This window comes from Coturnix japonica, chromosome 1 (genome assembly GCF_054131305.1).
Source record: "Coturnix japonica strain WE chromosome 1, WE-NBRP24, whole genome shotgun sequence".
NCBI lineage: Eukaryota > Metazoa > Chordata > Aves > Galliformes > Phasianidae > Coturnix > Coturnix japonica.
In genome coordinates, this window is record NC_140663.1 from 32,750,499 (window position 1) to 32,774,955 (window position 24,457).

At 38.6% G+C, this 24,457-nt stretch overlaps 1 protein-coding gene across 1 annotated transcript in view; it reads left to right on the plus strand.

The window, feature by feature from the left end:
* Positions 1 to 24,457, plus strand: part of TPH2 (tryptophan hydroxylase 2) — a 47,162-nt gene that overhangs the window by 18,579 nt on the left and 4,126 nt on the right. The window contains exons 8-9 of the mRNA XM_015855789.3: positions 3,465 to 3,591; positions 21,150 to 21,245. Of these exons, the coding sequence (XP_015711275.1) occupies positions 3,465 to 3,591; positions 21,150 to 21,245 (223 nt within the window). The remainder of the gene's footprint in view (positions 1 to 3,464; positions 3,592 to 21,149; positions 21,246 to 24,457) is intronic.

Genomic DNA, 24,457 nt, shown 5'->3' on the forward strand with positions numbered 1-24,457 from the left:
CAGTGGGCTTTCCATCAGATTTAACACCCAGGCTATAGAGCAAGATACAAATTAGAGAGATCATTTGGTTTGATCTGTATCACTACTATGTGCATTTAAAAACATTTCTTCCTGAGTTTCATTATGTTCCTACTACATTCACAGAGTTATATAGATTTCCTCTACTCTGCTAACTAATTTACTTCAAGAAAAATGTTTTGCTGTGAAAAGTGCTTTACAAAAATCTTATTTTCTCTGAGCAATGTGTGGGAATAAATTAAAGGAACTTAATTATTTTCTGAATAAAACAAAACAAAAGAATCAAGCCTTGGTAGTTAAGCAAAGAATTATGTTGTTTAGACTATCTATAAAGGACCAGACTGGCAGGGAAATCTAAGGGACTCCAATGACAATCTCAAATGCAGGTTCATGGTTCTTCCTGGAAAGTGCTGGGTTTTGTGGTGTCTTTCTGTTATTGTTTTGTTGTTTGGTTTTCCCCGTGTTCTTTGTGTCTCAAGCTTCCTTCTTTATAACTACTCAATTAAAACAATAGTTTTAATGGAAAAATCTACAAGCTAAAGGCATAAGAGAAGTACTTTCTGCTTCTGCATTCTCCTCTTACTATGAGAAAGACAAGTTTATAGAGCTAGGCTAGCCTTTGTCTGTTCTCATTTTGTGTGCAAGGCTGGAAGCGACGTAAAGAAACTGTGCCCCAGTGCAGAACTAGGAATAACATGTCTTTACTCATTTGTTTCTGGGACCTGCAACTTCTGCATAGGAAAATAGAGATGAAGACACTCATTCAGGTACCACAAGCAGAATCCTTCCTGGAGCCAAGAACTTGAAGCCAGTCCTACTTCATTTTCTTTGTTCTCCCTATTTGAACTACTAGTATGAAGTTACCCTAAATAGATCTAACTGGTGAAGTGTTCAGCGATCTGTGTTGATTTCTTCAGTGTGGATGGCAAGTGGAGTTAGGAGCTCTGGACTTCCAGAGAATGCATTTGTGGTCTCTTTCTGCATTGGAGGAAAATCAGATTCCTCCAGTGAATTGTTTGGCGCTGGTAATTCTCGCAGTGTATCCATCATACAGCAAACTCCATTTTCCTGCAGTTCTTTGTGTTATTAGTGAGCTAAACCTTGCAGGAGATGACAAGAAATTGTTGTGACTGGAACTGAATTAATAAAAAAGGGTCATTACCCTCTGATGATTATCCACTCAAGTGGTGCAAACCATCACCTGAACAAAGAGATGATGCCATGCAGAGCAAGCCAATTTTTCAGTCCTGAACTCTAATGAGGAAAGGAGTACTATCTAAGCTACAGGTCTTGTGGTAAGAAACTTTGATCATATTTCATGTTTCAGAGCACCACCAAGCAAAAGGGTGTGGAGGCAAGAAAAGAAAAGCCTTCTTGTCAGCTGTTTTTGAAGAAAAACAGATAGAGAAAGCAGGAGTCTCCTGTACTTTAAAGGGACATGCTGTGATGTAGAAAAAAGGGAGAAAAGGTTTTACTTTCAGGAAGACAAAGTTTGCTGGGGAAAGAGGTAGAAAAAAATAAGTAAACAATTTTCTTTATTTAAGTAACTAAGTCTGATACTGTTCCTGGACAACTGTACATATCGAACATGTTCCTTAGCTGTTGAATAGAAAGATAAGAACACAATAAAGTTAAGCATACAATCTTAGAAGATCCCGAGTTGGAGGGCACCCATAAGGATCATTGAAAGCAACTCCTGGCTGCACACAGGATCATCCAAAAATCAAATCCTATGTCAGTAGTGTTGTCCAAATGCTTCTTGCACTCTGTTAGCTTGGTGCTGTGACCACTGCCCTGCGCAGCCTGTTCCAGGGCCTGACCACCCTCTATTGGGATTCTCCTAATCCCCAGCCTGACCCTCCCCTGACATAGGTCAGATCCCCTCGCTGTCACCAGAGAGCAGAGCTCAGTGCTGCCCTTCTGCTTCCCTGAAGAGGAACTGTAGGCCACCATGAGGCCTTCCCTCAGACTTCTCTTTTTTTAGGCAGTGCACTCAGTCAGTGCAACTGAATCTCTAGTTAATGTCTATGGAACATGTGCTCATGTGTCATGAGCATCTACTTCTGTCCCCCGCATCTTTTGGAAGTACTTATGCCAAGGAAAGAAGAGAAATGAGATTTGGTAATCATTCTAGATGATCGAGTGAATTACTCAAATGTGAACTTAATTCCAACTTGTCACACACAACTTCAGAGCTGTATGCATCTCACCAAAAAGTGTGAATGTAACATGAGCAAATGTTGGTAAGCATATGTCAGTGAGACCATCTGAGCTGAGAAGATGGCCTACAATACCCTAACTGCATTTCTGATAGGCTATTCCTGAGGTGAGCTAGGAATGCCAGAAGTGCTGTGGTAATGTTGGTTTGCACACATTCAGAAGATACTATCTAGGCGTAGTTGGCACAGACTTTATGGTAAGGAATAGTGAATAAGAATAGGAAACTCTAAATTATATATAGCGTTGTTTTTCTGTTTATGATTTATCTGAAGTGTCAGGTTCTGTGTCTTTTAGAACAAAAATAGTTCATAAAAGACAAATTGGATGATTTTTTGATAGAAAGCAAAAAACTTGGTGTTTTTTCCCTGCCTTTAAAACATTTGTTTACAGCTTAAAAGAAAAAAAAAAACAAACAACACACCAAGAGAAATGTCTTTGAAGAGACAAAAGCAAAGGAGATGTCAGATCCGATTTTTAAAGTGAACTTTACTACCAAGTCCATTATTTTCTGTGAACAAATGCACCAAAACTTTCAGAATTGTTTGAGAGCTTTTGTAGATGATGCATGTGCACTTTTGTTTGGTTAGCAGTTTTTTGTAGACTTGTATTTGCACTGTGTTGTGACTAATAATGCACTTACAGGTAAAGACAGTAGTTCTTCCTTGAAACAAGACAGGTTATCTGTATTTTTCTGAAACTTGCTTGGTGAGAACTGGACTTCATAAGAAAAGTAACCACTGATTACAGTAGGAAGTCAAGGCAAAATGTAAAATCAGACATAGCAGATACCTTTGTAATTATTGCGCCACGTTTCTACAGAGAAGTTGCAAAACGTTTGGTTGTAGAGCTGTACCTGAATGTGGAAGGGGGAATGGAGAAAAGGAAGAATTTGTGTTGGATTTTGAGCTTGATTTATATGTATATAATTGCTGTAAACGTTTAAGACAACTAAGCCTGGAAGACAACACTGAATGTTCTTTCTCAGTTAGTCTGTAAACAATGGGGAAATCATGGAAAAAGTGGCTTTAATACATTTAATAGAAATAAACCCATGTCTTTCTGTAGAACTGTGCATAGGAAAGAACCATAATGTAAAAAATGTGTTTTGTGGTAAGAGGTTTTGAGTAGAGGTCTGACCCATGTGAAATGGTTTATGTTAAATTAATTATGGAATTAATACAGCATTTATTCCTGTAATGGCTCTCTTCTCATTTCCATTCCTCTAGGGATACATGCCATGAACTTTTGGGACATGTGCCTCTACTTGCTGATCCTAAGTTTGCCCAGTTTTCACAAGAGATAGGACTTGCTTCATTGGGAGCATCTGATGAAGATGTACAGAAATTAGCCACTGTGAGTTATATTGTTTTGTAGCATGCTCTCTCTTATCTGTTATCCTTTTTGGTGGATGAAGTGACATGCATTCTTTTACCAGATCTGGTTCAAATTATAAATGACTGTGCTGTGACAATCACAGAGCTTCTGGTCTTTTTCCATTGTTTTTATTAGGAGCAAAGCTAAACACACTAATCCTCGGGTAATCAGTTTTATTATTTCTATGGAATAACAATTTGGTTTCAAGGGTTCATCGAGATGGATTTCATCTGCTTTAATGTACTGAAAGCAACTACGTGTGGTAATTTTTTTGGGGGGAAAAAATAGAAGAAGAAAATATTTTGGTGCATGCTCTCAGCTCTGCTTTGTTAGTTCCTCCACAGGTGGCCACTTTAGCTCTTAGAATTGCTGTACCTGCATTCACTTATCAATCTTGCAGATGCTCACTGCATTGTGGTGTGTGATGGATTTTAAAATGATTTTATAGCCTTCCTACTGCTCCTGTTGGAGAATATTTAGTTACTAAGCCAAGACTGAGCAGCAGTAGATCTAGGCTATGGTCAACTGCCTCAGCCAGTGGCTGCGAGCTGAATTTTGTATTTCATCAATGTAACTGGACACTGTTAAAAGCAGATTCAAAAAAAGCTCCATTAAGCTATCGTAGCTTTGATACACTGGCTTAGCAGTGTCTTAGAGTCTGCTGCTGAAAAAGGAGTTTGTACCTGTTTTGTTTTTTTTTTTTGCTTTCATTTTTCTTTTTCTCCTGTAGCCTTCCAGAATAGGCTGGGAAATTTATATAATCAGACAGCTCCACTCTCTGCTTAGACAGGCTTGAGGTTTTGTTCCTGTCCTCTTCCTCTCGTGTGCTTCAGGATGTGTTCTTTGCTTTTCTAATGGCTATCTGCTGAGGAGAAACTGTTGTTTGTAGGGAGTACTCAAGAAGGTTGTGTGTCTATTTGCAAATTTGATAGGAATGGACTTGGTGGTAAGCAGACCTACCTTATAATGACCTGCAGCCTCAAGAGAAACTAGCTAACTGGCTATTTCTGTGGGTATTCTGAGGAAAATTGTATGTCCAAGTCTTTCACCCCTTAATGACTTTAGATGACAAAGGCATGGGCCTGTTGGCAACAAACAAGGTTGGGACTAATCTTTTCGAGAGAGATATTAATATAAAATGACCTCTGAATATTACATAAATGCTTTTACTCTTCCCCCTCACAGAAATTCAGTTATGACTGACTATGTCATCTGAACAATGAACTGCTCCCGAATCACAAAGCCAAAAATAAAAGAAGACAGTTGAATCACTTTTCCTTATCATACTGAGAATTTGATATCTGAGTCAAAGTTGATTTCTCCTCCCATGCTGGAAATAGCTCTTTCAGGTGGAAGACACATTTAGAAGAGAGCCTTATGGTAACCCAGGTGTTGTTATTTTTTTGTAGATGCACAATGAAGAGCTATTCTCCCCTGAGGCAGGAGCTTGACAAATACAGAGATGTAACTTGCCCTAAAATTTGCAATGTAAACAAAGTCAGTTTGAGAGCAAGTAGAAAGAACATCTCTCAGTGGAGAGGGTGAGGAGGCCAAGAAATGCATTCAGTCGGGCACCAAATGTCACTTGCTGTGCTATTAACTGACTTTTGCAATATTCTGTCCCATTTCCAACCTAGATTTAAAAAAAAAAGAGAAAAGAAAAAAAGCCCCAACACAGGATCAACAAAAACCAGATGCAGCAAGCTGAAAAATGCCAGCCAAGAGTCTTAATGCAGAAAAGCAATGCAGGTTCCAGCTAGGCAACTTCAAAGTAAATAGAGAAATGAATGAATGGAGAGAGAACATGCATATTAATGAGCTTGAAGCAGTATGCCCAAAACAAGCTTGCCATTATCATGACCTGTTTCAAAAGATAGTGACATTAACATCTGAGCCCTTACAGGGAGGACAACGGCTCTGGAAGAGAAGAAAATGCCTCTTAGGAATTCAGACTAGAAAGGGAAGAATTATTACAGGTGATTTCCTAATCTTCCGCTCCATTCTGCTCTGAAAAGCCACTGTGTATCTGCCTTCATAGATCTGCTCTTTGTGTATGATCAGTCTTGAGCTACAAAGGAAATGTGTGGGTGGCTTTGTAGATCTGGCATGGTGCATGCAGAGCAATCAGGAGCCTGGTCCCTGGGCAGGCCAGAACAATTTGGTAAGTGGCAATTAGTCACCTCTGTGCAGTGTCACTGAGGGCAGGGATTAAATGGGAGAGCATTGCAGAGGTGCTGTTCAGCTGGAGGTGGGACATCTGCAGGGGAAGAGGGATGAAAAGAGAGGGGTTTGAGTGTACCCCATCCTCTTGTTTAAGTCTGTCGGTCAGATTGGAGCAAGGTCAGATTGCCAACTTAAGCTCTCTTGCCTTGAAAAATGGAATAGTGGAAGATCTTAAAGACTACAAAAGCAGTAGTTTTTGAGAGATGCTGTTCCACTTACAGTGTTATGGGGGAGTAAGAAAAAAACAAGTGATTGAGAGACAGATTACTGAAACAAGGCAAAATATTTCTACAATCCACTTTTTTTTTTTCTCTTTTCCTGTGGTACAATGCAGTTACTAGCAGAGGAAATATAATATTGACTGAGTACATCTGGGTGCTAATTACTATCATCATAACTAATGTCTTGTGCTATTCTGTGTGACATTCTAAGAAATGGTTTTGAGTTTGATTTTTCAAGTGTGTCTGGTCTTTCTGTTTATTTTAGTACCGTGTGAAAACAGTCTGTCTTTTCTCCTAGCTCTCAAACTGTAAGCTGAAGGGGGGGACTCGACATGAAGTGTTTCAACTAATTCATATAATATGTAATTGACAACACATTTAACAGTACATGACATAAGGTTTTGCCGAGAAAATGATACAAAAAATATTCCTCAGTTTATATTCTGACATAACCTTGTAATTTGTGGACTTGGGAGCTGGAAAGCAGATGTCTGTGTAAAGCTGCATGTTGATAAGCGGGATTCTTTCTTTCTTACTGATGGCAGGAATGACTCCCAACTCCTGTTGGGTTCTTTCAGCACAGCTTAAGTTGCCTTTTGCAAGGTAGTAAGGAGAGGATGTGTATGTAAAAATCAATTGCCATCAGTCAGTTTGCTCCACTCAGAAAAGAAGCGGTTAGCACAGTGTCTGTGGTTCATATGCAGTTTATCACCAAATCTTTCCATCCAAGAATTTGACAATCAGGGACCAATTAGTCCCAGCTAATTTTTTCCAATAATTTCTTGCTGATAGACCTCAAAGGTCTACATTGTTTAGTTCTCTTGTCTTCATTCTAGTTCTTCTCCCATGCTGAACAACTGGCACATGATTCAGGACAATTACACGCTGTTTACTGAGGTACAACCAGAATGGAAGAAACTAGAACATTGAAGACAAAGGGTGTGTTGCATGTGGCAACTTTGAGTAGATATCCTATTGGAGAGGATAAATTGTGATCTCATCTTCAAAACAACAGATAATATTTCCCAGAGGTACTATCAACAGTGCTAGGCCATAAGTACAGCTTGTGAGTTGGGTAACTGTCTTCCTCCATAAAGAAGTAAATGGAGCAGAGAAGAAAACTACAAAAATGCTTCAGATTTTGAATATTCCTAATGTGAATCTGAAAATATAGGGTTTCTTGAATATTCCTCATTTATAGCAAAATGGCAGACAACAATCTAACCACTGTTCTCAGTCTGCAGACAGCTCCCCTGCTGAAGCCTTCTGCCACATAAAAATAATGTACTGCCCACCTAAAACCTATTCTCATAGCTGAAGAGCTGTGGCATTCACTGAACATTCTGAGCTTAAACATTCAAACATTTCTCTGTATCCCAAATGTTATGCCATGTTGTGTGATGAGTGCCAGGTGTGAGCAGAGCGTGGAACCTAAGTCCAGTGGTAACATAATGGAGTTTCTTATAAAGGAGATGCTTCCATCTGTGCCTGTAGTTTATTAATAAAAGAGCTTCAGCATGAATTACTGAAGGTGAATATGATGTAAAAACTCCTTGAGTAAATTTTGACAGACTTAAGTGAGTCATGAAATGAATCTTGGCTGGGTTGCATGTCACTTAGGGAAGATGAACCAGTTCCCAGTGTAAAAGGTAGGAATGTATATAAAATATATATATGAAGGAACCAGACATTGTCCTAACAGATAGCATGAGACTGGAAATATTGACATCCATATTATTTGTCATTTGGGAATTAAAGGCACATGGCTAGGGCTGTGTCTGCTCCTGATTTTCACTAGGCAAAGATACCTATATATATATGTTGGAAATTGCCTGAAAGCAAGATCTGAAGTGATACAAGAAACAGAGAACAAGGGTGATGGAACACTGTAGTCTTCTCAGTTGTTGCAAAGTCATACAAGTCTGTTCTGTTTTGAATCAGGAGAATTGGATTGCTTTTCTTTGATAGGTGAGGTGTTGCCGAGCACACAGACTGCAGCTCTTACCATGCTCTAATCTCTGGTTTTGCTCTGGATAATATTAATAAATAACAGATAATGGTCCCCAAATTTTAAGGAACCATTCTTGATAAAATAACTTAAGTGCTGATGTCAGGTCTGTCCTCCAGCATGTGTAACTATAGAGGTGAGCAGAAAGGTGAGCAAAAAAGATAGTACAGTACATATATCACTGAACCATATTAAAGGAGGGAAAAAACTGTAGATTCCAAGGATCAGTATTTTAGAGTAGTGCAGTGTTCTCTTGCAGTGCATTTTCATTGTCATCACACTGGCAATTCATGGTGCAAGAACAAAATCTCAGCAGCAATGCCTAACTAGCTTTGTATCTCAAAAACAAATGACTGTACTACATAAAAATAAGCCAGCACTTCAGAGAAGTTACTACAGGGAGAATGTGAAGAGTTCTGTTGATAAAACGGAAGCAGGCACTGGATGTCTTCTGTGGGGACTGTGTTTGTGGAAGTCTTTGTTCAGGGTCTAGACAGCCCTTGTTCTTTATTTGAAGAGAGAATAATCAGTCATAGCTATACTCTTTTTCTGTGCCCCATTGACTTCACAAAATTGCATCATTCATTGTCTCCTTTTCTAGATTGAAAAGCACTGGTTTATGTAGTTACTCATCACAAGGAAGATGCTCTGTAACTTTGTGCATGCATTTCTTCCCTGAGCTTTTTCCACTTTCCAACTGGAACTGGAAAAGAAAAAAGAAAGAGAGAGGATATCTGTACTGTCAGACTGGGGAACAGGGCAAATGAGCAGTTCCAACTCTAATGTGACTTTTAGTTAAGAGTAACACTGCAGAGCTGAGCTAGTTTTGAACGTGCTCCCTGCAAAAGTGGGAGTCTGAGTATTTCAAAGACTTTTTGTATGTCAGGAAAAGTGGTCCTGATGCTGTATAGCTGGCATGGTCTACTGCTTGAGGAGGGGACAAATGAGCTGTATCCAGGTGCAGGAGGGGAGCAGGATTCAATAGATCCATCTCTATCAACCAGCATCACTGTTCGAGTGTGTGAGTTCCTGCAGTTTCTGATCAGCAGAAGGTACAAGAAGGCGATTCTGCTGCTGTACATTCTGTGAGGGAGTGGGAGAAGTAATTTAGGTGGTGGTGAAATCATATTCCCAGCCAGAGCTGCAAAGGCAGGGAGCTGATTTGCTGCTTATGAAATTGTTCTTTCTTTTGTTTGTTTTTAATTTGTGAAGGGTGGTATAAAATATTGGCTTGCAAAACATTAAATACCAAAAGTTCTGTTTTTTATCTAGTTTCTAGGCAAAGCAGGTCATCATGGGATGAGTTGCATCTGGAAATGAAACATTTCATTCTTCTTATGAGGCCACTCAAAATTAAGAACACCAAGGAGAGTTCATCTCCTTTCAGGAGGTGATACAGAATGCATTCTAGCAGTTGCTTGGATCGATGAGCTCTTTGTGTGAGGATTTCAGGTTGCCCTACCAGACCAAATTTTGCACCCACAAGTAACTGGAAATGATGTTGTTTAATAATATGTTTGTATGTTTGTGTACTTGGGCCCAACCCTGTACTGAGGAAGCTAGATGGAAGAGAGGACCAATTTGACTTAATTGCGAGTGGGGAAGCAATTAAAAATTGTTGTGGAAATAATATGACTCCTTGAAGATAGGATGCAGTTTATGAAGATTAAGCCCTAAGCAGTTAAAAGTGCTGAAGAGAAAACCTCTAATAAAATAACAAACTACAACAAGGCACTGGATTTGTTTTTATTTCTTGTAAGATTATGTTTCCAAAGTGGTTAGATCATGATCTGCGAGGTTACTAAACTGCAAATACAAATTTACATGCACACAAGTAATACGTTTTGACATATAGGTTAACAAGAGAATGGTGCAAATTTCACACAGCAGTGGCTTGCTAATTACATTTGTTTATTTTCAGAAGCAACTTCATTTTCATTAAGAAAATGCAGATTCTGCAATAGTAATCTTTGCTGGTAGTTCAGCAGCTCACAGAGAATGTGTGCTCTGCTACAACAGTAATGAAAGTGGTCCTTGACTAAACAGCTCAGGAAGAATTTGCAGAATTTAGGAATGCACACAAATAGCAGCCATTTACCATTTCAGTGTTGCATCCACTTGAGATCAGTTGAGGAATAGGTGGAAGCAATCTATGAATTTTGATAAGGTTTTTTGCATATTTTTCTCTTTTGACCTCGAGTTGGAAATATATTAACAAAAGGGCATAAAGAGTCTTTTATAGACCATATATAACTGGGACAAATTGTTGCTTCCAGTGAGCAACAGTTGCACAAGTGTTTTGGGTAATAACTACTAACAAAGCGCATAACTTACAGGAATAAATATTTAAAGAAAATGGAGAAAAAACAACAAACGTTAGAGGAAAAAGGTTCAGAGTATGTTGCTGCTCTCCCTGTGCCTTCACCTATATTTTGAAGGAAAGAGATAAACCTGGAATGTGTGTAGTTGTCTTTCATCCTGACATGGCTATGCTGATTTTTCTCTGCTTCTAGCACATAAACATGGTAGACTCATTTGTAAAAATGCATTCCTGTTCAGTTCAGAGCTGTGAAGGTTTCATGCTAGTAAGGCTTTATTTGTATACCATACTGCTTGCTTCCCATAATACATCAGAAAGTATTTCCAGAGGCGTATATAGCTGTCAGAGCAAATTAACAAAGTAAATTTTACAATGCTTCGTGTTTTTTCTATCGCATGTTTCCATACTTAAATCTGTAAGGTTCTGTAGCAGTGTGGTTGGCACATGAGTCATCTGCACTGGAGATCCTCCAACTGGAGGGTCCTCCCACAGCAGCACATAGGTTTGTGGAGAAGTGAAGGAGTCCAGCACATGGCAAGTCATTTTGCCAGTGTCAAGGTGTCACTTAGGGCTGAGGGAATGTCTGCTGAAAGTGCACAGGCACAGGGAGTTAGTGTTACCCTCTGTTTCCATGGTGCCCAGGCAGCTGGAGGGCACCATGGAAAAACATTCAGGTGTCTGCATGTGGGATGGCCCTACTGACTTGTACATGAGAGCAGCTAGCTGTTTATCTGGCTATGATGTGTAACGCTGCTGGGGTGAGCCAGCACCAGGTTTCCTTAGCTCAAGCATCATAGCACCCTGCTGCGCTGCAGAGTGGAACCATCACTGCAGCCCTGCACACCCAGCCCTCCTCTTGTGGGTTGGTGGGAACACCCAGAGAAGAAAGCCAGCAGGTTCTGCTTTCAAGCAGAAACCAGACTGATTACATGTAATGAGCAGTGTCCTCAAACTGTACACTTGTCTTCTGCTTGTCTGGGATATTTCAGTGAATGGTTTTGCTTCCAGAAGGAAAATTATATTTGTTATCTACTATGTATACCCGAAATGCCATCATCTTATGGAAAGTCTAAAAATGTTTGTTCATGCAGAGCTGAAAAGATCCCGCTTTAATATTCACAAATGTGCTAATCTGAATTGTTTTAAATGCAGGCTCAAGGACTGAGCATATGACGTGCATTCAGTCTAGTTCTCTCACCCAGCATTTTCCTGAGTATTTTCTTTGTATGCTTAGATAAAAGTATGGAAGTAAGATAAAATACGTCTGGTATCCATAAAGAGCTAAGTCTGCCTAGGGCTCAATTACTTAGTGCTACAGCTTTTGAAGTGGTTCTTATGTCTGTTGTCATCTTTCTATCAAATGCCATCAGAATGCTGCATTGAATATGGTTTCATAAATCTTTCATTGAGATATTTTTGGGTGATCTGCCATTATGTTTCTGTAAGTACGGCTGAATTATATATTTATAGGGCCAATCCTGACACCACAGAAAGCCCAGGGTACATTTGCCATTACTTTCAAACTGTTTAGGTCTGTGGGCTACCTTCACTTCCATGTGTATGTTCCCCTAAAATTCAGCATGAGTACATTCACGTGAATTAAGTCGGAATTTGTTGGTGTTAAACTATGTTAATAATTTGCTAGTCAAAAACTGCTATTTAGAACTATCATTTTCTGTGGGGAAAGATTTGATTCCAGAGAGCCTTTGATTTTGCAGTCGTGCCCATCTGTGTCAAAATCAAATGCAAGTAGTAATGCACGCCACAGTCTCCCTTAGCTGCTTTTTAGGGCTGGGGTAATTATTGTGTAAAGGGATTCCCTGCCCCAATATATCTGTTTCTTAGGTTTGACCTTGTCTTCAAATTTTGCTTGGATTAGTTTTTGACGAGATGACTTTGCTTCAGTTTCCATCCGTAAGCTTTGTATTTTCTGTGTATTACAGAGAACTTTCTGCCGATTGTGGCATTGATTGAATATGATACCTGCTAGCAGTGCTAGGTAAAACAGTTTGATCACAGAGCTTTCTAAAGAGATGTTGAAAAGAGTGGATGCTTCTAGATTATCTCCCCTCCCCCCAAAAAACCCCATACTGCTCTTTATCTAAAGGATTTTCTTCCTTCCCTTGAATAAGTAGGCCATAATTGTTACAAATATATAATTTCTATCCATTTTCATACAGTAAACTATTAGTCTAACAGCACATTTAACATTTCTAGTATGTAAAAAGTTTTATAGGATTACTTTTTCTACTCTCGAGAAACATATTAACTTATGAGCAGATCTATGTAATAATATATCTGCAATGAGTTTAGGACCTACACGAGAACAGAAATTATGCCTATCAGTGATCATTTCTAGAGTGAGCTTTACATCTGTTAAGTCATTTCAAGACTAAGCCACTGTAAATTGCTTGGACTTTCGTCTGTGCAGGGAAAAGCTGCTATCTGTGCTCACAAATGTTTGCTTAATATACCTTTTTTTCCACCCTACCAAATACATATTCATATAATTTGCTATGTGTTTACAGACTTCTGGCAGGTAACCCAGTATTGACTCACTCGACTAATCTGTAGTTATGACAAATTCTTTCTATATGCCCTCACTGCCAAAAATTCAGTGAGAGACAAGGCGATGCTCAGCTGTACTTGACAAAGATTTTGTTTGAGTCTGTGAAAGCCATCTTCAGTTTGGATATATTTTTAGTGGCAAAATTAATAGATACTTAAAATTCCCTGAGTTATTTCTCTTCTTTGATCTGTCTGTCAGCTTGACATGAATAGAACTTGCACCACTTTTGTGCTGATGCCTACTATCTTTTTTTTTTCTTTTCTTTTTCCTTTTTGCAAGGCAGGTTAAGCAAATGCATTAAGAGCCAAAAAAGCTTTTGGGAGTCCCCTTGCATTTATGTGATGAAAAGAACATTGAGTTTAAATGCAGTGTTGCTGTTAGAAACTGTGATGTTTGAAAACAAGTCTTAGCTATCTGGTTATTGAATCGGTTTTCAGAAATGGATGCAAGAGTTTAAATATTTATTTTAAGCATAGAAAATTAGTGTGGGTGCTGTTACTTTTGGAATGAAGTCCTGTTTTTTTTTTTTATTCTCTCCTTAAAAACAAACATTTAAGGGGATATGACTGCTAAGAAATAGTGCATTTTTTTCCTTGAAATGAAGATATGGAAAGAGCATTGCCAGTTGTCACTGCCTCTTCAGCACCTTTCTGCGCTCATGGTTTCAGAGCTTGCACAGGTTCTGAGATCCCTCTGGAGATGTGATTTCTCCTTGTTAGCAGATACTTCAGGACTTTTGCTGCTGACCTCATACCCCTCCTCAGCTGAAATGTCTGAGAAGGCTTTCTTTAAGCAGCATCACAACTCTAGGCCTTCTCTGCTGAGTCTCTTTCTCAGCAGGAATCCTAGGGAGTGAAATATTCTATTTTTGGAGAGAGTGGAACAATGCTGGACCAGTGCTAAGGTTCACAAGTTAGTCGTGAGCAACAAGCCTTAGGGTCTGTGCTAGGCTTTTATGCAGATATTTTCTCTGACTGTTAGATGAGGAAGTGTGTCTGAAGGTGTTCTTGTCTCTCCTCTGGATTTTTTTCTTAGCAATGAAGCTCAGAATTGAAGCAACAGTCCTAGAGTAACTCTTCATAAAATGATCACAGAATCACAGAATTGTAGGGGTTGGAAGGGACCTCTAGAGATCATCGAGTCCAACCCCCCTGCCAAAGCAGGTTCCCTACACTAGGTTGCACAGGTAGGCGTCCAAGTGGGACTTGAATATCTCCAGAGAAGGAGACTCCACAAGCCTCTTAAGCAGCCTGTTCCGGTGATGATATTAGTGGGTGAAGGACAGCTCAACAACTTCTTGTATGTGTACCTGTTCCAAATAGTGCTCTTACTTGGGTCATGCTTTTTGAGTTCCTTGCACTTTCGCTAAAGGAGTGGTACAGTACAAGGTGCAGTATAAGCCAGAATGCTGAGGGAACACTTCCCTTCTGCCAGCCCTGCTGTATTGCGCATGCAAGTAATATCCTTACCTTAGTAGGTTTTGTTAATGCATAGTATTCATTAGAAAGAGTAGATCTGGAGATCAGGAAGATCAGGGTGTAACAACAGGCTCTGTTTACAGACTGTGAATCCTGAGAGATCATGGCGGATTAGGTGTGTCACATGAAACGGCACAGGTTGAAGACTGTGGGTGGACAGCTGTGAGATATGTTTACCTAGCTTTTTTCCTCCCCCTTTTCTTTGTAATTTGACATTCAGAGGACCTTATCTCTTGGAGTCCCAGCAACAAGTCAAATGGCCTCTTGAGCTAACTGTGTGAAAGGGCTAGAAAGCTGAAATTTGGAGCAACAGCTTGAAAAGAAATGAGAAAATACACAGTTCAGCTAGTGTAGGGAGCACTCAACATGAATTCATGTTATACATTGTAAAATAAATTGGAAAGGAAATGGTTCATTATTGCACATCATTTGTTCTTAATAACTCCGTATGAGATTAATAAACCTTAAAACTCCAGGTTTTAGAAGTTCTTCACGATGAGAGTTAAATGAAAGGAAATGGGAAATAGGAAGGGTAAAGCATTAGGGCTTCAATGCTTTATGTTTAACCAATGATCTCAGCAACAGTTCATAGTTTCAGTGGTTTCATCTCCTTAGCTGCATATTAAGCTTCAGCACTATTGGTTAATACATTGGAATAAATGAGGAATTCTTCTGACAGTATTAAGCAAGTTGAAGTAAGTGTTTTTGTGAGAATGACTTTTCTCCCATCTCTGTGACCACTACAAGGTTTTCAACTGAGATAATGTGAGAGAAGTAGACAAAAACTGAAGTGCAGAGCAAGCCTAAGCACAGATTACTTAGGAGCAATTCACACATGGAGTAAGATATCCAGTGACTCTAGTTCTGTGGGCGCTAACTTTTGGAGTAGCAGCAGCAGAAGGATTCCAGAAGTGTTTCACCCTCTGCCCACCTTTCAGAGCAGCAAGAAGGACCTCTCCATGACAGCAGGACGCGTTCTCTCGAGGGACACAAGGGTGTTAGGAAAGTCCTCCAGATCTTACTACAGAAAATGGATTGCCTCTGCAGTCATATACATTTTCTTGTCTTAGATGAGTTCTCCAGTGTTGGACCTTACTGAGTTCCCTTCCTGGCACTGTAGTATTGTCTTAGTTGAGTGACAGTTTCTTCTTCTTAAGAAACTCAGGATGATCATTTTATTTTGGTTGCCATTATGAGATTTTTCTCCAGAAATTTCTTTAGAAAGAAACGTGTTGTTTCAAAGTACTCAGAGAGTGTAAAGACCTGCATTGCTGCCTATAGCACGTGCTTTCTCTGAACGTTTCAAGCCACTGTGTTAGAGGAATTTGCATTAAGTGATGCTGTATGTGATGGCTGTCAACAGAAATGCGAAGGCTGGTGTACTTCTAATACAGAGTGCTATAATGAGCAGCACCACATCTACTCAAACTTCTGTTTAGAAAAAGATTATTCCAAACATTCACCCTTACTGAAAGGTCTGAATGCAAAGTAGTCAGATGAGGGGAAAAAGGAGAGTATTGTTAGAAATATATACACTTGGAAATCTCCAGAGAAAACCTCATTTTGGTGAGCCTAAGTACATTTCAAAGTGGCAGACTAAACAAAAAGCTTCAAGAAGGTGACTCTGGAAAATTAAACTCTATTTTCTTATTTAGAAATGCTCTTGGCTGTGAATAAGGTCACTCCCTTCGTTGGAGGTGGGTGAATCATCTATAAAGAAAGACTTACCCACTGAATTTGTCTTCTTTTCTGCTTTTGATCTATTCACATGCTCATCATGAGATTTATTTGTTGTTCAAAAATCTCCCTGCTTTTTTATGCAATAATGTTCTCACATGAATAGCTGTCAAATAGCTGATACTGCTTGCTGCTTGGATGCCGGCATTGGACTCTACTGGCTAGTTGCCTGGGTTACCTGTGTTACCTATATCTGTTTCTTGTCCTAGGATATTCTTGATTCTACTCAACAGACTGTGAATTTTGAATAACTCAGTCAAATGTGAAATGCTAGCTGTGTTTTTGGTGACAGTTGATAAATTAAATATTGAAAAATAAGCATCTACTCACAAATTTATTTGCACCAGATCTGAATGAAGAAAGCAAGCACAAACCAGAGTCATAGACTTTGAGTTACCATTTATGTGCTATTTGAGCAACTTTCATGGGAAGGGTGTAGGGAGGAGAAAACAACTGTATTTCATTCATTCTCAGGATTAATTTCTAACAGGGATTTTTGAAAGTATTTTAGTTATATACAACTTTCTTCCTACAAGGTAATTACAACTATATGAGAAATTTAATCTCTTGATGAGAGATTTAATCTCTAGATGTCTAATTTTAAAGCTCAAATGTCCCAGTAGGAGTTCTTGAAGTGGTGAATACTCTTGTCCACATGGTGTGGTTGCAGTCATGCAGTTCCTCAGTCCCTTCTTTTTGTCCCTTGTGAGAGAGAGTGCCAATCAATCAGCTCTTGACAATGGTCAGTCTTCTCAAGACTCATTCTGAGAATGTCTTTTTAGAGTTCAGAAAAGACAAAATCCCATTATTATCTTACTGAAAATTGCCCAGTGAAGGCAAATATCAGCCTCTCAGCTGTACCATAAGAAGGCTATATGAAATTGAATGGCTTGAGTGGTGTTTTTCTGGAAGAGGCAGATTTTGAAGTACTGAGTCTGTGACATCAGCATCCAGAGTTCTAGGAGAGAAATTCTCAAATGCAAAATGATATGAGGAGTGATTTTCGAAGTCTTCAGAACCTTGAGATTACCAGACCTCTTTCCCGACTGTGAAAATTTTTAAATATAATTGAATGACATTATCTTTTTTTTAATTAACTGTATGACTCTCGTGGAACTTTGTCTTTTTTTTCTTTTCAGTAGTCCATTTCTTTAATGCAGTCTGGTGTGTGAAGAATAGACAGTGTTTACGCCAGAGTACAAGTCTGGAGTTTGCCAAGGCTTGATCTATTCTATACCTTTCCAATTAACTGTAGATGTCTGGAGAACAGTGTAGACCTAAAGCCATACAGTGGTGGTCACTGCTTCAGTTGACAGTGACCATCGATTCAGGGATTCTGAAGGAAGATATCTACTGTAGTAGTATATAATAGCACTTAAAAGCACTTTTTCTTCCATGAAACTATTTACTCATTTTTGAACCCATGTAGACAATGCTTCATGAACATGACTATAATTATCATTCATATATTTCAGTTAAACAAGAGAAAAAAATTAAAATAACACTACATACTATTACAAATAACATTGGTCTTGTTGATCTCAGCATGCTTAAGAAGACTTGTTTCTGTGCTGGCTGAGAGCTACTGTGGAGTGTTGAGCAGTGCCATACTCACTGCTGCTCTAGATGTATACAGTAAGACTTATGAATGGAAGCAGAAAGTTTTTGTTCTCCTATAAATGAGTAATCTTCTTCTAATGAAGGAGGGACTACCTGAAAGAGACTACAGTGGAAAAAAGCTGACATCATCTGTCATATTTAGCATAATTTGGAAGCTTCTTAGTGGTCATCTAATGTATTTCTCTTTACATAGTCTAACATGTCTAAACAGGAGCAAGAGACTTAAGGTTATTGGGGAGTTGCAGTTTTGGAGGGATTTGGTGGAGAAGACATGTAGAGGAAGGAGGAGTCTGAAGGGATCACGAGGACAGTCGAGATGTCTTGGTACTGGCCTCATGAGAACTCGAGGAGCCTACCTGTAAGATGTAGTAAAGCCATAATTCGCTCCAAAGATGAAGTGGAAGTAGTGGGAAAGGATAGAATATTGCTGTTGCTGGTAGTGGAACCAAGTGTTCGGGGCTGCAGGGTGGGCAGAAATCTGTAATTTCAATATTTTGACTATGCTAGAGAGATGTCAAAGATTTAAATCTGAACGTGAAAGCCTGCGTGCCCCAATTTGTGCTTACGTTCACCAGCCTACACATAATGATGATTAAATTATCATCTATTTACCTTCAGGGAAAGCTTTTAAAATTTTATTAATCTAAACAGCAGTCTCTTCATTTAGTCACTCTAACTGCAGTAGCAGTTTTCTATACATTATATATGGATATAATAGCAACTGGAGTTACTGTAGTTTACCACACAAAGAGAGACACATGCTAAGTGTCTGTGCATCTAGTCTATAAAAGGTACCTGTATATAGTTAATATTTAATCTCCTTCTCAGTATGCTTCTGTGTTTTTAGGCTTTGTGAGCAAGGCTTTCTAAAGCCTGCTGAGCCTTGTTACGCACCAGACCTTCTTTAGGGGTGTGTGTGAGTGGGAGGGTGGGGGGATTGTGTGTTACTGAGCAATAGGCTGAAGATGGCAGCATTGGGTGAGCTATCTCATTTTCTTAGCTAAGCAGAGCTCTCTTAAAATACAGTAATTGTATCTGTTGTGTATGGCAAACTTATAAAAAAAAAAAAATTACCTTTTCATTTAAAGGTCTTTTTTAAATACTACAGCTTAATACCACAAGTTAGTACAAGGTAGGTGTCTTATCATCAGTCCTCCCAAGTGAGGACAAAGTTATAGCCACTCTGACAGATCTGTAATAGACAAACACCAGACTCCCCCTTTTTAGCTGTTGTTTGCTTTCGAACTGAAAATTACTGTGATCACTGTGCTTTATGAGCAGCCCAGTCCTGCTGTATATCTGTCAGGATGTTCGTGTTCACCACACTGGTTCTTTTAAGAGAGCTAAGGGGGCTAATTCAAAGACTCTCGTGGGGTTTAAGTGTGAAGCTGAGCAGTTCATTGCTGACGGTGACAGCATGTATAGAATCAGGACTGCAGCCCCCAGAAGGTTTTTCTGGCAAAAACTCAGTTAATATGCTTTGTGATGACAGGCATCTCAGTTTCACTCAGTGATGCCTGTGTTGTTTTGTGCATCTGGTTGTTTGTTCCTGAGACGTCTTTTTCTGAATACCAGTTGTTTTGACATCAGCTAATTGTACTTAATGAACAATTAGATGCCAGCTTGGCTTACGTAAGTCAATAACAAAGTCAGAAGTGGAACTTCGGTTTCTTGTTTGACAGTGTTGTGCTTTCACCTTCTTTTGTGGATATCTGTGCTTTCACTGCTTTACTGGAACCTAACTTAAGGCATCTTAAGTCACTACAATCTTTCCTTCTTCATAGATGACTGTGCAGGTTTAGATCAGACACAGGGCTCATGTTTTTATTCTTTTTTATCATGTTTTTCTCCATAGTGCCATGCTGGCTCTACAGGAACTTCTATAAGACGCAGAGAAATGAATCATATCACAATTTCTAAACATTCATTGAATTTAAAAGAGCTGCTAATTACTGCTCTTTTACATTTAGGATGGAGGCAGTCTAGAAGAATGGGGTTTGTGAGAAAAGTAGGAAGTGGCACAACAAAAATCATCTGGTTAGGATTTGTCTTTAAGATATGCAGAAAATGCTAAGATTTAGTATCAAATGCTGAGTTGAAACTTATCTTGAAAAGAAACATAAGCTTCACCTGTTACATAGTCAGTTGAAACTGCAGTGTAAATTCGTATTTCATGCAAGACTACGTGAAGCTCTTGGTTTCAGTGGAGCTGTATTTCTATGCACAGATACTGAAATTGTCAGATAATATAATAAACATTTACATATGTGCACACAAATGGTATGTATGTGTATATATGCATGCAGAATTTTTGTAGAAGTTGATTTGTAATTTCCTGAAACCTTTATATGTAGGAATAGTTACTAACAATCTCGTCTGTTTCATCTGACATCTGACAATCTTGCTGCATCATAGTCACACCAAACGAAAGCCCAGTCCCATAGGAGCAGATGCGATTGTTGTCTTCTGGTTGGATGCTGAACTGTCTGTACTGTTTACGGTCCGCCTAATGTTTCACTTTGTTAGGTGAACGCAGCAAAATTAGATGCATTACTGTTTATGCTGATTTAACTAATGTCTTTCACAACTTCTCATCAGCTCAGATATGTCAGCTGCCTTCTGGTTACGTAGGTTGAATATAGACCTAAAGAACAGTTGTAATGGATGAGCCAACTGAATTTGCTATACTGACTGTAATTTTCTTTCTGTCATTTAAGATGCCAAGTGGCACATTAGTTTTTCGTTTCTGATGAAGTAAAATTCAGTGAGGAGCATGACATTGATTCGGGAAGTTCATTCTAACACAAGACAGCTCTTAGATACAAACTTGTGTGCTCTGAACTAGATCTTGGAGATCTTCAGAGGTTCTTGGAGGATTTTCTTTTAAAGCTGTTCTCTTATTTCAGAAGGTGTCAGAAGTTCCTGCAGATTTATGTGTGCCTTTGATAGCTAAATCATCATGGAATCACAGAATGGCTTGGGTTCAAGGGACCTCAAGGATCATGAAGCCCCAAACCCCTGCCGCAGGCAGGGCCTCCAACTTCCATATCTAATAGTAGACCAAGCTGCCCAGGACTCCATCCACCCTGGCTGTTCTTATCTGTCTGTTCCTAACTGGCCATTCCTGTGAACTGTCTGGGTGCACAGAAAAAAAACAATCTCGTATCTTTGTGCAAAGCTCCATTACTGCAGAAAATGCTGTGTAAAATATTTTATCTGAATTTATATTAAAGACATGAAATTCTGAAAAAGTGGAGCAACTAAGTAAATATGGCACCAGTTGTAATGGCTGAAATGCTTTTTATTTATTTATTGTTTTAAATCTACACTGTATATAACTGTATACCTATATATTTTACAGTGCTATTTTTTTACAATTGAATTTGGTCTTTGCAAGCAAGAAGGACAGCTGCGTGCTTATGGAGCAGGACTTCTGTCTTCTATTGGAGAACTAAAGGTACGTTGGTTGATAAGCTCTTAAAGCAGAATCAAGTTTCTTTTAATCATAATAAAATTATAATTGGATGCAAATATTTTGACTTGAAAATAACAGTTAAACTTATCAAGATGAAAAGCTTCCTTTTAAATGTGATACTGAGCTGAAAAATTCATTTGACGTATCAGCTGGCACCTGAAGCATGAAATGGATTTGTAAGGACTGCAGTACCGAAGTAACAGTAAGATACAAAACTTATTTCTGTTTGAAATTTAAGAAATAAACAGCATGTGAGATGCTTGTATTCTGGGTAAATGGAGGCTCAGTTAAGTGTATATTGGCTCTGAAAGCTTTACTTAGAAGAAAAGCATATGTTTTTTTGTAGGCGAAAAAAACTGTTTTGAAATCAGACACAATTCTGTTGGAAGTAATGCAAAATATTTCAGTGAATTTGTTCCTGATATTGAAAGAACATTTATTAAGGTCTTGATTCAGTAGATTGTTTTTTAACTTAAGGAATGCATATAAGCTCATACTAGACTTAAAGTATATGCTTGTGTTGCAATACAGAGACTTATAAGGACAAAAATCTTTTACCTTTCATGGTGTGAGTAACTGCAGTAGATCAGCTATTACCTATTTTTAGGCATAGAGAGCAGGCAAAAGGTATTTTGTCAGGAGTTTAATATTTTGAGATATAATACACCTCCCTGTTAGCACAGGACACATATGGACTCTTGATGGCTTTTGTTTAAAAACTTGGTTTCAAGAAGCATATGTAGAATAGTGTTTACACATTGCTTTGCAATATATCTGCTGTTTATTTGCATTTGAACATCTTTCCAGCCATTTTCAGTGAAGAACCTGGCATTTTAATAGAATTATCTCAGTTGCTTTTTACTGTTTTACCTGTAATTGAGAATATTAATGGTGGAGCTCGGTAGTCGGATTGCTATTCTTTTATTAAAAAGCCTGTGTAAGGGGGTTAAAGAAAGACACAGAAAAAAGGTCAGAGAAAATTATTTTCTCCAGTACATATATATTTTTAATTTGATTTCATTATAGTCGTTCGCAGTTCAGTGCATACTTCTGCCACGGAAGCATTCAGTATCAGCATGGAACTGTTGTATCTCCACAGTGCAAAAAATGATTAAACACAAAGAACTGAAAGTATCCCACTTGTTTTCCCCTCACCCAACAATGTTCAGTGTGATCTCCAAACTGTGCAGGTTTCTGCAGAGAATCAGGGCTTTTATTTAAATTCACAGTTACAGCTGTTAAGCGATGACCCTGAAAATACCTGTCACATCATTTACAAAATCTAAAGGCATAAAAGCAAGGAAATAAATAGTCAAGAACATAATAAATCTTGTACCATCAATGTCATAAACAAACACATTATTCTTATGGTGTGTGTATATTCTGTTACCACACAGAAATCGTAACTGTGATCTCAGTTCTCTGTTCCTCACTCAGCAGTAGTCTCAGAGTATAAATGCAAAGAATAATCCTTTGAAAAGCAACAGTAAAAATTAAATAAGGTGTACATTAATGGAGTATACTGATTGGCTTCAAATGTCAGGGCATGCATCATAATAATTTTGCCATATATCAAAAATACTATACAATTTTCTATTACATTACATTTATATTTCATAGATCTTAAGCCAGAAGGGACTATTAGATCATCTGGTTTGACCTCTGGTGTATCATAAGCTGTTAAGTTTCATCCATATCTTGAACGCACTGCACACAGGGACTGCAGTTAGACTGAAACATTTCAGTTATTGAGACTGAGCACTTGTGTGCTGCAGGCACAGAACACCACCATACCACAAATACCCACAGTGTCCATAAAGGGACCAATAAGGTGAAAAACATCCAGTTTTTGTGAAATTGTACTCTAGGGCAGAAATGAAAGTAAGAGGAGAAGGGGAAGGTAAAAAACAAGGCAAAAAACTAAGATTTCTGCTAATCTGACAAAAGGAGGAGCTCTTTCTAGGCCAGAAATCTGGTGCTGAATATGCTTCTTGTCAATGAGGTATATCAGACAGCCACTTAGGAAAAAGAATTTCTGGGCACCTCGTAGCTCTGTTGCAGAGCCTTGCATCAAGCCATCAAGCCATTGCTGGTCTCTGACTTTTCACCAGAAAGCAACCTCTTCAGACAGCAGTGCTTTTGACCCCACCGTTCCCTCTATGAAGAAGTTAGAATGCTTGTTTATCCTTGTCACTTGAATGGTATATCTTGCCATGGGGTTGAATTTTGCTCCCTTGACTTTACAGGCACTTGATACAAATACGCTTCTGTCAGCAAGAAGTAAAACCACTCTCTAGCCGCCCTCCCTATAGTTATTTTTTTAATGCAGCGGTATTTACAGGAAACAAAGTGGCAGAGAATTTTACAAACAGCACCTAGCAATTTCTATGGCCAACTATACTTGGAACTTTCCCATGAGTGAAATATTTGTTCAGTCATCCTGACTTCTATGTTACACTGTTCTGCTGTGCGAATTCTGGTCAATAGCTTTAGGAAAAGAGAACTAAAAGCTAGAGAAATGTGGGTATCATCCTGTCAATATAGGATTTCCTTCAGTTGTTTTTTTTCCCTGCTCAGACATCAAATTTCACATATTGAGAAGTGCACCACCTGAAGAAGTGTGTGCTGAAGAAGCATCAAGCAGAAATTTTAGGAAGCACAACAAAATAAGGTGAAAGAAAAGATTAAAAATGAAGCCTAGGTGGGGAGGAATAATACCGTAAGTTGTTACAAATACTCTGCCTAATAGTCAGGTTAACACCACCTAGTGCTTTTACACTGTATGTGTTTGGGACTTAAAGAGAAGGCAAAAAAATAACATTTCATTTATTGAAACTATTTCTAAAAGGCAGTTGAAATGTCTTTGGAAATTTTAATCCATTTACATTATAGGATGGTCTCGTGAATTCTTTGATTAAAAGAATGATCCTATCAGCTTCAGTTGGCTGTACATCAAGTCATTTATCCCCATTGTATGCTTCTGTATTTACCAGAGAGGTGGCCTTCAAATCTTTCTGTACAGATTTTTAAGTCAAATACAATATCCATTCATGTTTCCTTTTAATGATAGTTTATTATAACCAGAAAGATTCAAATACAAGCTTTGGTTCTGTTTACTGAAGAGGATTAAGATGACGGAGATTTCCATTCCAGATGGCCATTATAGTGCTTTTTAAAAATAAAGATTATTTTCA